The sequence below is a fragment of the Cavia porcellus genome, unplaced genomic scaffold, assembly GCF_034190915.1.
Source record: "Cavia porcellus strain 051 isolate PalLab524CR breed Dunkin Hartley unplaced genomic scaffold, mCavPor4.1 scaffold_29, whole genome shotgun sequence".
NCBI classification, from domain to species: domain Eukaryota; kingdom Metazoa; phylum Chordata; class Mammalia; order Rodentia; family Caviidae; genus Cavia; species Cavia porcellus.
Genome location: NW_026947512.1, coordinates 48,220,795 through 48,234,750, shown reverse-complemented (window position 1 = coordinate 48,234,750; position 13,956 = coordinate 48,220,795). Strand labels below are relative to the sequence as shown.

The window sequence follows — 13,956 nt, the reverse complement described above, 5'->3', positions numbered from 1 at the left end:
GATTCAGGGGTTGTGTGTGTCTAAGTGTACACACCAGCACCACATAGGGAGCCAGTGGCTGTTGTTATAATTAGCTCTCAAGCCCACATTTGTGTAAAGAATTCAAGTCCTGTAAATGGGGCTGTGACCCTCAGAGCAGTGATGTACCCTGTATAACTTTTCCTTCATTTGCATGACAGGCAGACACAAAACTAAGTTCCTGGATGGCTTAGGTCTTGCAGTAGTGACTGAACAGAGCTGAAAAGGCTTGCAGGAGCTCTCAGTAGGGAGGAGGCTGAGTGAGGCACACCCTCAGGTAATTAGCATGCAGAACTATGCCGAGGCAAGGTTCCAACAGGGAGGGCCAGAAGGGTCAAGGCTGGCACTGGCTGGAGCCTTCCTGGAGAAGATGCACCACGGCGTGGCTTGAAGAATTGGTAAATAAAGCGTAAATTCTGCCTGCAGTGAATTCTCTGTGCTTAAGTGAGCCACGCCAAGAGGATAATAAAAGGAGGAAAGCTGAGATGTGTCCATGGTCACCACTGCTCAGAAGTCTGCACCAGTTTCTTTAGCAGGATCTTCCTCAGGGGCCAGCCCTCGGTCTCTCTCTCTCTCTCTCTCTCTCTCTCTCTCTCTCTCTCTCTCTCTCTCTCTTTTGGTCTATTAAATGCAATAACACAAAGCCCTACTGACCACCATGCTTGGAGTGTGTGGGGTCCTTCTCTGGGCTGGTGTTGTGTTCTTGGGCATTGTCTCGGCTGGGGGCTGGTGTGGGGTGGATGTAGGTGAGCATCTGGGGTAGGAACAGGCAAGGAAAATATTCACCATCAGAGATGCAGCATGGCCTTGGCCTCCATATTGCGTTTCAAAGACTAGGAAGGAAAAGTGAGAATTTAGATTTAGAGTGTCAGTGTGGAGTGGAAATGGAGTGAATAGCCCACGGGACATGTCTCAATACCAACCTGTCCCCACCATTACATCCTTTACCCAGTGACATTTATGCAGGTTTCCTAACCCAGGAGCATAAACATCTTTCAAACCTTGCTAAAAATACAAATCTCAGACCTCATCCTAATGCTAGTGACTAGAACCTTTGGTGCAGCCCAGCAGTGCATTTTTATCATATCTTCTGGGTGCTTCTCATGCTGGTCAGACTTGCTTGCTCAGTCACCCCGCAGAGCTGGGGATCCCCAAGGCTTCTCCCACTTAGGGCTCTGTAGCCCCTTCACCTACCCTCTGTCTTCCACATTCCAGCTTGCCATTTGGGTCAATCCAGGAGGAGGACTGGGAGAGGGACAGAAATTCAGTGACCTTGTGGTGGAGTAGGCTGTTTGCCTTGGCAGCCTTTCCGGGACTTGGAGCCGCACTTCAGGCAGGCCTCCGAGGAACCCGCATTTGTGCAGCTCTTTGCTTCTGCTCTGCCTCCTGCTGGGGGAGGAGGAGGGCTGGCAGGTGGGGGTGTAAAGTGCACACCAGGGAGGGGAAGAGCCAGGGCTCTTCTTTGTCCTACTCTGCAGCCTAGGCTTTTGCTGCTAGAGCTACCAAAACACAAGCCTTCCCAAAGAAAACCACAGCAGGCAGCACTTTCCTCTCAGAGTGGGGTTTTCACTTTGCACCATTAGTTTAAATCAGTGGGGTTTAAACACAATCCATGAAATCAAGCAATTAGGCAGTGGGATTCCAGATGGCTGACATTGATGCTGCTGGTGTGTGTGTGTGTGTGTGTGTGTGTGTGTGTGATAGAGACAGAGAGAGAGGGAGAGAGAGATGAGGTGGGACTTGGGAAGTTGCAGATTGTAGTCTCCTGCCTAACCATCTTCCTAAGGTATCTGAGATCCAGAAAACAGGACAACTTCAATGAAATAATCTGCCCCCAAAGAGTTCCTCTATAGCAGTTTCTAATCTGCTATTTTCTGGAGATAGAAGGATGAGAAAACTGCCGGGTTTTTTTCTTCTTTTTCATTGTTGTAGAGGGTATGTTGTGTGGTAAATGCTTGTAAATATGTAGTATGTGGTTTGTGGTGAGGGAGACAGTCTGAATTACTGTGACAAAGTGCCAGCTCCCTTCTTTGCTAAATGAATTAATGATGCCGAACCCTGGCTCCTCCCGAGAACAGAGGGTTCTGGTAAACTGCTACCCAGAGCCGCTTTGTCAGGACTTGTCTGCCCCAGGGCCATAAAGCTTGCCCTGCACAGGGCCTAGGCCCTGCTTCTCGGAGTCCAGGCCTTACTTGTTACAGTGTTAGCGAAACTCCTCTGCATGGTTGGATTTGGGTGCTTTCTGCCTCCGACCTTCAGGTTGCCACCCCAGAGGGAAGGGAACTGGGCCAGCCAGCCAGAGTCGGGTTTTTCTAACTTCACTGCATGGTGGAGCTTTCTCATCTGAACAGACCTTGTCTCCTGGAGGCTTTGTGCAGGAGGCAGTTGCCTGCTGGGCTGTAGGGCTGGGGCATGGGCCCTGGGCCTTCCTGATCTGAGGGGTGACTCTGGGTGGGAAAGAGCTAGTTACTGTGACTAGCTCACTCTTGCTTCTCCAATCATCTCTTTGGGAATGTGGGGACTCTTTGAAGAAGAAAATAGTTTAAGGGTGAAGTATATTCCGTTGGGGTCTAGTGTCTGTCCCTGTTTGGCTTTTCTTTAGTGTCTGTTGGAGAGAATGTGTTGAATGCTGGGCCAGGGATCCCCAGATTTGGTGGGACCTCACCCATCTTGTTCTCCTACTGGAGGAAATATGGGATAAAGTAAAAAGCTCTGGGTGGACAAGCAAGGGAAGCAGGTGGCACTGCAGCTGGGGGCGCCTCCAGCTGGAGGCCTTGGGCAGCTGCCCCCCCCCCCCCCCAGGAGCTGGACTGGGTTAATGTCTCTTCTAGTTCAACACAAATAATCCACATTCTAACCTAATGGATTTTTTTAAATCTGAAAAATGATGAGGAATCATTGGTTCTGTAGGTTGTCTCTCCTTCCTCTTCCACAGTAGCTAGTTGGAAAAGTGTTAAGTTTTAAGTGAATTCTTAAGAAGTTCTGACTAAAATTGGTTGTTTCAGTTGGCCAAAGAATGGAAAATTGGAAATGTAATCTCTGTTCTTCAATGATTGCACATTTGGTGACTTATTTACATTTTATATTCTTTTTAGACTATAAGCTTTTTAAAAACTTTAGATTTTTGCTTCGAAATAAGTGCAGTTTAAAAAATCAAATAGGAGTAAAATATTTTTAATAAAAAATACAGTTCTCTATCCCATACCCTTTCACGACAGAGTCACATGACTTGGGAGTGATAGTTTTCACCTGTTTTAGCTGGGTTTTTTGGTCATATTTAGCAAACTGGAGTAAATTTGTAGCTTCCATATCATTTGACTTTTTGATCTTAATGTGTAGACATTATTAATTGATTTTCTGGTACTGAAGTTAAAGATTGATCTCTTTTACACCATTTTTTCAATCTAGTATATCACTCTTTTAGCTAAGTTATTAGTCAATTTTTGATAAAATTGGTAGCAGAGCCGCGGTGCATATTTATGCTCCCTTTCTTTTGCAACTTCTCATGCGTTGAGATCTCAATGACTTAATCTTCCTGGCCTGGTCCCTCACATTCCTGCTGGGAATCAGCCCCAGGCTCTCTGATGAGGCGCTTGCAGCAGCCCTCTGACCTCCTGCTGCCCGATGGAGCTTTAGGCCTCCTGCACATTTTTTTCTGGTAAAGCCATTCTAAGCCTTCTTTTGTTGGGTCTTTGTTTTCCTGAATGCTTGTCATCTTCTTCTTTACTTATGCATTTTCACAGATTCATAAGAAAAGATACATGGGAGATAAAAATTTGTAGTCCTTTAATGCCTGAAAATGTCTTTATCGAACTTTCACAGGCTGATTGGCCCAATATCAAATTTGTGAATTTAGTTAACTAAAAGTTTTTGTGGTGCTGGGGAGCAACCCAGGGCCTTGCACATGGTAGGCAAGCGCTCTGTTGCTGAGCTACACCCCCAGCCCTGGAAAATTTTGAAGGCGTTCATTCATCATCCTACCATTCCTTAGGTTGCTCTTGATAAATCCAGTGCTATTAGGATGCCTGATTCTTAATTTTAAATCTATACTCTTTTCCTCTAGATTTCAAAAGTTCTTTTTATCCCTGGTATTTCTAAATGTTATGATTTACTGAGCTGAGTATTTTCACGTTCTTCACTTTAGGAAAACTTTCTTGAGTTATTTCTTTGGTATTGTCTCCCACTTATTTCCTTGCTACTGTCTCTCTTTAACTCTTCTTCTTTAAATGTTGCAGGTTTTAGATATATATTCTATTTCCTTGTGTCTCCTCTTTGTCATGTTGTTCAGCCTCTCCGGAAATTCCTTAATCCTCTCTTAAATCATTTGTTTTAGATCCTTGGGTTCTTCTCTTTTATTTTAAATATACAAATAATCTTTTACTTTTTTCTGTGCTCTGAATGCTCCCTTTAATAGTTTTGTGTTCTTGTTTTGTGACTACATCATGTCTAATTTTATTATCATTTTAAAAGTTTTTTTAATGCTCTCTACATTGTCTTTGTTACCGCATATTTTTTAAAATTTGTTTGTATGTTTTGGTCGGTATCATTCGCATTTAGAGTCTTTCCTCAGATGCCTGCCAGGCCTTGACTGTACATTTGAAGGTAAGAGTGAGACATTAAGTTGGAAGCCCTTTATATTCAGAGCCTGTGATTTTTGGTTCTCTCTGTAGGTTTTTTTGGGCGAGTGGGGAGACATAAATCCCTTTCTTTTACTGTTAGAATAGCCACTCAGCTCTTTCACTGCGGGGCATAAACATGTTTCAGGCTTGGAAGTTCCCACTTTTACTCTGCAGGCTTTCATTTCTTCGGTGGTGCCTGAGCAGTACTCTGCCCCTTTCTTATATCTGGCCAAACCTCTGTAGATGGAGACTGTGACATTTTCCTTGTCAGCAGCTAGGGGTTTCAGTGTTTCTTCTCTATTAAGCCAAGTTCTACCATGCATTTGTGTTCTACTACCCACAATGTTGTTGTTACGTTCTTGTTTCTCGTACATTTTCTTGTGTGTTTATAAGATTTTTAACTATAATTTTAGATAACCTCACTGAGGTTATGTGTGCAGTCTAATGTGTCTGGCTGGAGGTAGCCAGCAGTAAATGTGCAAACTGTGCGGGAGTTTGGTGTCTGTGGGTGGGGCTGCTTTTGCAGTCTCCTCCTAAGGGATTGTGAATCTCTGGAATTCACCCTCATCCTATCAGATGCCAGCTTCCACAGGTCACCAGTGACCTTCCAGTCTCCAAACTGAGTAACCTAGTTTCAGATTATTCTTAAACCCTTCAACCTTTCGGACTCAAGAGTGTCTCTTCCAGTTGAAATGGCTTCTTCCTTGGTTTTCATGACCTGGGTTGCCTGGTTTCTTACTTTTGCTTCTGATAACTTTTACAATGGCTATTGTCTTTCCTCTGACTCCAGGAAGGTACTTTGGTGGGTCTCCCTTTCTTGCTTTTCTCTACATCTTACCCTTCATTGTGACTATGATCTATAGTCAAATGGGCTCTTAACTCAAGCCTATTGTCACTTTTCCCATTGGAGCCCTGGCAGATTTTCTACAGCAGTTCCAGACCATGGATTGCATGGTTCTTGGCCCGTGCCCATGTTGCCTTCTACCTGAGCACTATGTCTCAGGCACTGGAGGAACAGTGGCATCATTGGTACAGCCAGGGAAGTCAGGAGGAAGAGTTGGTTTTGTCAAGAGTGTGGGCTTGGGGTGGGCATAATGACTTTTGGATTCTCATTTCAGCCTCAGGAATGTGGTCAAACTTCATGGGGAAGCTATCAAGCAGGCATAATTTGTGAGCAGAAATGTGGTTTGAGTGACCAAAAGTGGAATAAAACTGTAATGGTCTACTCGAATATAAGGGATTATTTGTTTTAAGATTACTGAGAGAGACCTAGACAGTCCCTAACTGCAGCCTCAAGTTTTGGGTTTTCAAAGTTTGTGCATCTCTCAATTCTTGCTGGTAGTAATGCATAGGCAGGAGCAATGTCTTATCCGTAAGGGACATTAAATTGTTACTCAGAAAGAGAAACTGTTTTGTCTGTGTTTTGCTGTGTTTAGTGGAGGGCCTAGCTGCTGCAAGTAGCTGAGGTGTAGTTCAGACTTAGTGTTGTCTGTAAGCGGGGGGGAAAGGGGGAGCCCAGGATAGAGGACCTGGCTGGGGACAACTGATGTAGCTTCCCAGTGCGGCCCAGCGAGGGCCTTCTGAATGGCAGGTCTGCCAGGCCTGCAGCCAGACTGTGCTTTATCCTTTACAGATGGAAAACTGGGACTGAGAGGTCATACAGCATCTGGGACCTGTGTTGTTCCCGCTGCTGTCTCCCGGGTCTTCTCTACCACTGTGTGAGAGACATGGGTGAGATGTCTGGGGTGCTGGCAAATTTGCATGGTGGAAGAGGGAGCATCCCTGGCTGTTCCTAGGCCAGGAGCCCCCAGACGCCATGGTAGGGCTGCATGCCCATCCACAAGGCAGGAGGAATCAACCTTGGACGGATAATCCCTTATCTAGCCATAGTTGGTAATCTGCATCCTTAAAATAAGCCTTGAAAGATGGAAAGATGTTAGCAATTTCTGACCATATGTACCTTCTTCCCTACTCTCCCCATCTCAGAAAAGAAAGTAAGCCAAATGGCAAGAAGTAGATCTAATGCATAACACATTTCCATCATTTCCCCCTTACAGCCCCTCCTTCATGTAAACTAAATTCCTTTACATGGTCATGGCAAAGGAACACTAATTCTTGATTTGAGTGGTGATTAAAAGCAACACAATCAAAAGAGTGAAATAGTTTCCACTGAAGCAGTATCACTTTTCACTGAGTGATGTATGGGAGGAGAGAACATGGGCTGTGGGTTTAGATATGGCTTCTAATCCTGACTGTGTCTCTTACCACTTGTCGCCTTGTGCTGTCATTGTTTAGTTTGGCTCCTTTTCCTTGATTCTAACAAAATAACAATTATATCTAGTTATCATAATTGTGGGTAGCAAACAGGAAATGATATGCAGCGCCTACCATCAGAGATAGCAGCTTTAGAGGCTGCGCGCTGGACACTCCATAAATGCTGACTCACTTCTCTGCACAAGAGTCTTCCTGGTGGTGTGCTTGTCTGCTGCTACAGCAATGTCATGTTCCATGTTGTTGGCTTTGGGCAGTAGCTTTGGGGCGCTTTTCTGAAGGGTCTCATGGGATGAGCGAAGTTGCTCTCACTCCCTTGCTCCCATGAAGAACTCTGCAGCCTTTCTTGCATAATGCTAAGTCAGATTTTTGTTGCTTTCATAAATATCTGAGATAATCAAGTTACAAAGAGAAAGTTGACTTTGGCTCACCATTTAGGAGACTCCAGTGCCTGATCACATGGCCCATACGTTTGGGCAGATTAGCACAGTGTGGTGAGAGAATGGCAGAGCAAACTGTTTACCTCATGGCTTGGGAACTCAAAGGAGGAAGGGACCAGAGTTCCACTGTCCCCTTCTGGAGCATACCATGGCCGAGAGCTTCCCTACTAGGCTGGACCTCTCAAAGGTTCCATTACCTGCCAGTAGTGGTCACGCAGGGATCAAGCCTTTAACTCGTGAGCCTTAGGGGTTACTCCAGATCCACACTATAGTAAGTGGTTCCCCACTCCCATTTGCTTTGCATTGCAGAGGGGAGGCAGAGGGAGGTTGGACTCTGCCTTGGCCTAGCAATGTGTCTCCTTGCTGATCCCTCTCTGAACCCTCTGAGAACTTCTCTTATTCATCAATCCATGTACTAGAAAAGGGAAAGGTTCTTCTCTCTGACCCTCTAGGTTCAAGGTTTGTCAGGCAACCGTGGAAGCTGAACTGTGGGCTGGTTAGGGCCGTCCAGATTGAGGCTTGCAAAGGGTGGTCTCTGCAGCTTTCTCCTCCCTGTACCCCAAGCTGTGGTTCCCACTGCTGTGCCCCTCTGGCTGCGCCCATCAGACATAATCCAAGCATGGCTGTGGCCACCTCAGGGTGGGGAGAGCTTGAAAAATGGAGCTCACTGGGAAGCTGTGCTCATGCCCTCCCACACGAGTGCTGGGACTCCCCGCATCAGTGCTGACTCCTTGTGGGGCATGCTGGTGCTCAGTTCTGACCTTCCTGCAACCCTTGGGGTGAGGCCCTTCTTTGGTGTGGGGTATTATATGGTACTTGAGTCAGGTAGACTTCAGGGTTTGGGCCTGCCTTCATCAGAAAATGAGAGCAGTAGGAGAATGTTTAATTTAGTGACTTTGACACATTCATTAAAGGTTGCTCCTAGGATTTCACCTTCCTCCTTACTTGTAGATTAGCCAGAAGTGTAGTTTTCTGAACAACTAAATATCAAATGGCAAAGGCTTTGTACTGTAGTTCTGCCTTTGCTAGAGTAGTCCCTTTTGGCCCTTTACCACTTCATGAGCAAAGTCATTTTATAAATGTGGGTGAAGCTGGGAAGAGAGTCTGAGTTTCTCCCCCTTATTTCCTTTGTCCATTCAATGACTTTTAAATTTGGGGTTCATATAAAGAAGCTTCAGATCATAGAGTCAGCAAGAAAGTCATGACGTTTAAAAATGCAGTCAGACATGGTGTTAGGGCTTGGGGAGGGTCCTGGAAGAACCCATTGTTAAAGCTTGATTCCCAGCATGTGGCTATGTTGGGAGGTGACACAGCCTTTTGGAGGTGGGGCTTAGTATGAGGGATTTAGGTCACTGGGAATGTGACCTCAAAGGAGTTAATTGTTCCCTGGCTCCTCCTTCTCTCTCTCTTTCTCTGTCTGTCTCTCTCCTCTCTCCCTCTCTGCTTCCCAGCTGTTCCAGTATGTGCTCCAACCATGGTGTCCTGCCTCTCCACAGGCCCAAAGTGACAGGCAGTCAATCATGGACAGAAACTGTGAGCCAAGATAAAACATGTTTCCTCATAAGTTTATTTACCTTAGGGATTTGTTATAGTAACGGAAAGCTGACTCACACACTTAATGACTTGGGGCAAGTCAGCTCTGTAAGCCTCATCCTCATCTGTTAGATGGAGAAAATAATTATATATTTCTCATGGAGTTATGAGAATTAATTGAGAAGATGCATACAAAAATATTCAGCAGACTTACTAGTATGCCACAAGCTTCCATAATTGTTAGTTATTATTACATGGTTCAAGTTTGAGAGTTGTTTCACATAGCATGCCTGGAGGCCCTGAGTTGTTAAAAAGAGGGGTTGGTAATTTTTAATTCAGAAGCATCCAGAGATAGTGTACAAATTATTTGGTAATGGGAATCTGGAAAATGATTTCCAGTTCACAAATGGCTGTGATGAACCCATCTTAGTGGGGGATCAGTGGTAGCAGCACCGCTATCTGTTTGCTTGTGCTCCTCCACACTAATTTGCCTTGATCAGTGGACTCTGTGTGGCCATCAGCAAAGGATCTGGTGTACAATTTAAAGATAATGTTGAGGGCTGAGGTATGGTTCAAGGGCAGGGCATTTACCTAGCATGCATAAGGCTTGGGTTCTATCTCCCAACATTGGAAAGAATAGGTGAACACAGAGTCTGCAGAGAAGCATGGACGCAGAGGGGGTGGATGTATGGGTTTTCTCTTTCTAGGAAGGTCCTAATGAGCAAAGCAGCCTTTGTGCCATATTAGACCTGCACAGCGGTCATCACCTGGACATAGCCATGAGGACTCATTCTGACCTATCAGAAGTTGGATTCTGCAAGGGTCTCCTCAGCTAATAGCGCAAGTGGCCCCTGTTGGTGGCTGGTTGCTGAGTGCTGACAGAGCATTTGCAGTCCCTGCTGTCCGGTGTCTGGGACCAGTGCCAGGGGCTCCCCCAGGCTGAGGCTGTACCCAGGAGTGGCAGTTGCAGGTACACATGGCTTTCCCTCGAGTGTGCACAGAGCTTTGGTCTGCCTTGTCTGTGGGACCTAACTCTCAAGGAATTTTGAATGTTTGGAAACTAAACCAGTAACCTTTGTCTTTAATTAAAAAAAAAAAGAAAGAAAGAAAAATACCAGGGTTGTTCTATTATTTGAATTCTGGGGTCTGTAGACTGAGATTATATAGAATAAATTGGTCACACTCCCTCCTGTTAAGGCATTGTACGACATTCTGCATCACTGAGTTTATAAAAGAGAAATATGATTTGGTTTTGAAATTAATTTGAAAATCGTGGCAGTTCCTGAGGCACCGTTAGACACTGCAGAACCACAGGCAGAATCAGCAGTGTGTGCGTTCGCGAGACCTCTGTTTTTTGTTTAGGGGCTCCCGCCCCCATGCCTGTGCCTGTCCACTTCAGCCAGAGGTGCAATTCGGGTTCCACTGACAAGCTGAGTTCTAAATTCTGTCTCTCCTCTCCCTTCTCTCCTTCTTTCCTTCTCTCTCCCCACCTCTCTAGCACTGAGGATGAAAATAAAAGAAGTGAAAAAAGAGAATGGCGACAAGAAAATTGTCCCCAAGAAGAAGAAGCCCCTGAAGCTGGGACCCATCAAGAAGAAGGAACTGAAGAGGCTGGTGCTCTTCCTGAAGAACGGGGCCGACTGCCCGTGCCACCAGCTGGACAACCTGAGTCCCCACTTCCTCATCATGGGCCGCAAGGTGAAGGGCCAGTACCTGCTCACGGCAATTCACAAGTGGGACAAGAAGAACAAGGAGTTCAAAAACTTCATGAAGAAGATGAAAAACCACGAGTGCCCCACTTTTCAGTCGGTCTTCAAGTGATTCCCAGCGGGTGGGCAGGGGGAGCCCGAGGGGGACAGTGGACGCTCCTGGGGCCCAGGGCCACTCACACTGCTCCTGGCAGCCTTGTCCTCACTGCCTCCCCACCCCAGCCCCTTCCTAGCCTCCCACACCCACCCCAGGATAGTCAGGTCAGGTAAGGAAGGCCACTCAATTTAGGAAGGCTTTGGGCAGCTACACATGGTGGGCGCAGGGCAGAGAGGAGCAGAGTTGTTGTCCCCAGAGGTACAGTCACTAAAGAGAAAGTTTCTGGAGAAGTCCTGTTTTCAGAAAAGAGAGACCGGGCATCAGAAACTAAGTCCCAAGTCTTCTCAGTGTTGGATGCGACTCGCTCATGGCTGACCTGTGTCTTAGGAACTAGCATGCTAGCTATAGGGAAGTCTCATCTCTCTCAGCTTCAGAGTAATTTTTCTTTCTGTCTGCATTGGATAGGAACAGATGCACCCACGCTCACTGTCTAAGAAGGTAACAGAAGGTAACAGGTGCAGGGATGCGGAGTGCGTCCGCAGGATGGAATCACAGAATGACTAGGCCAGGAGGAGGCCACTGTCGCGGAGCCCTCAGGCCCCATGCGGTCTCGTGGTGGCTCCTGTCAGCCTGCGTGTGACCTCCCTCCTGATGCCTCCAGGGCTGCGAAAGAGGAGCAGTGCGGAGGGCAGGAGGGGCAGCAGCGTTTGCAGGGTGAGGAGGCAAGGTCAGTGGTTTTCCAAAGATAGTAACAGAACAACAACAACAACAACAAAGATTAAAAAGTTAAAACAGTGAAATTACTAGCCAGCATGAGTTGTGAACCTGAGTGAAAAGCTTTGTATTCCAATTGCATTTGCTTAGTTATTTCACATTTTAAAAAGAACAATAGCAAGACAAAAGATCACTTACTTCTCAAGATTTAAAAGGAAATCTGCTTTGGACATTTGGAGGGCAAACCAAGACCAAGGTCTCTTGATCCACTTGTGGCTGCTCCCAGCACCCTGGGTATTGTTAGGGGAGGTGGATTCATCCAGCAGCACAGGGGGGCTGTGGAACCTCCTTTCTGAGGCGTGCTCAGGTGCCCCGAGCCAGTACCACCGCGACAGTCTCACAGCACTTCCCACCTCTGGTTACCTGTGAAGCAGCCAGCTGCTTCTAGCTTGCCTTCACAGATCAGAGACTCCGTTTCCTCCCTGCCTGACCCTTTTAGTCTTGCCTGTCCGCAGTGGGAGAATTGACACGGGGGCCTTCTCGGGGAGAGAGTTTTGAAGGTAAACTGTCTCCGTGGCTTTTCCAAGTGCCCACAGACACCCAGAGAGCCATTCTGCTTAGGAAGTAATGTAAATAAGCTAGTGCTCTTCGGCAGCTCTGCTCCTCTTGTCCAATGTAGAAGCGTTCTTAAGAATTATGGTAATGTCTTCCATCGAAGCATGCTTTTTATTTGTTATCACTTCTCAAGGGCCTTAGCAATTGCTCCTCTGGGGAAGTGTTGAGACCCAATTCAGATGTGGCAGTGAGGTGTCAGATGTCCCCCATGGCCCCGACTGACGCAGAAATAGGGGAAGATTCTGTTAGGTTGAGAGACTCCAGTCTGGAAATCACCATGCCAATTTATTTACCTGAGAGCTATCCTGATGTAATAAACTGCTCACAATTAGCAATCCCATCATTTTAACACCTTTTTTTGTCCTCTCTGACAATTATAAAGTATTGGGGATCCTCTATGATTTACCTGTAATTTTAGATGATTTTGAAAATGTGTATATATATTTAGTAATCAGATATATTCTACTTTCCTGTCATCCAACTGAGATGCAGTGTCATGGCTGCATGGGGCTGGGCCTTGGTATGGTCATTTAAGAGTTCAGTGCTCACACATATCTGCTTATCTCGATGAAATGCATTCTGCAGCATGGCCCTCATTTGTACACATAGCAGGGGTCAGAAGAGGGGGCTTTAGCTGGCAGAGAGTAGCAGTGGTCACGGCTGGAGTGTGGGAACTGGTGGCCATGCTGTGCAGCTCTTCAAGGGGAATCCTTAGTGGGAAGTGGCAGTTTCAGCAAGGACCCCACCATGTTGGAAATGTGAATGACAGCTGCAGGTTTCACCCCAGTCTCAGAGTCGCTCACTGTTAAGTTTCACTGTGTCCTTTAGTGATGACTTTAGACACCAACTGTCCCTACCACATCAGCAGTTTCAAGATAAAAAGAGCCAAAGCTGCATTATCACCAGCCTTTGTTCTTAACAAAGGATACAGCAGAACCAATGTGCAGACTCGTGGGCTTCATCGTTGGTCTCCAAAAGAGGAGGTCCACACATGATTTGATAATTTTTGATAGTACAAATGTTGGATTTGCAAAGCTTTAAAATAATCATTCTGGAGAGAGATCTATATGAGGCCATTGGCAGAATGCAGTAAATCTTTAAAGAATATTAGTTGTTATCTTAGAAAATACAGTGGGAGGTGAAAATTCCAAGAACACTTTATTTTAAACTATCCTGGGTAACACTTGGCTCTTGGTATCAGTGGATCAGCACCACATTCTTCCCAGGGCAGAAGCCAGTTGGAGCCCCAGTTTCCTTTTGGATCCGTAAAGTACACAGATTCCATTTCCCAAGCGTGGGATCTGTTTTCCCCAGCACGTTGCTGGCTGCTGTGTTGTCGCGCAGAGCTGTGTCTCTGGGTCTGCCTTGGAAGCGCACCCGGGAGATGTCCCTGGAATGACAGGCTGACCTGTCACCAGCAGATACACGGGACGTGGATGGAATTCTCGTTTCCTCTGGTTCTTTCGTGTAGTAACTCACTCTTTTTGTAGAGTCTCAGTCTTGTACAAAAGCTTTGGATACTGTGAAAATGTTTTACATTCCATTTCATTTGTGTTGTTTTTTTAACTGCATTTTACCAGATGTTTTGATGTTATCACTTATGTTAATAGTAATTCCCATATGTGTTCATTTTATTTCCATGCTTTTCCTGCCATGTATTCACTTGACTAAAATCACTCGGTTGATCAATGATAGTGTGAGTTGTGACTTGCTGCCCCCACCCGCCATGCACCACCATCCTCATCCACCAAATACCTCACCCCACCCGGGTTGTTTGGGTGGTGTCTTCCAGCTCCTGCCAAGCAGTGTTCAGATGGTGCTTGGGTGGCAGGGTGGGGAGACCCAGGAGGACCCCAGGCTTCCTGACCTTACTCTCTGTTTACCATCTGCTCTGTGAAGAGCTGCCCCAAGTGTTTCTCCCAGTGAGTGCGCTTCAGATT

General features: G+C 46.2%; 1 protein-coding gene across 1 annotated transcript in view; it reads left to right on the top strand.

The window, feature by feature from the left end:
- Sfrp1 (secreted frizzled related protein 1) overlaps window positions 1–13,705 on the top strand; it is a 38,615-nt gene extending 24,910 nt beyond the window's left edge. The window contains exon 3 of the mRNA XM_003464631.5: window positions 10,380–13,705. Within this exon, the coding sequence (XP_003464679.1) occupies window positions 10,380–10,702 (323 nt within the window). The 3' untranslated portion in view covers window positions 10,703–13,705. The remainder of the gene's footprint in view (window positions 1–10,379) is intronic.
- The last annotated feature ends 251 nt before the right edge of the window (window positions 13,706–13,956 follow it).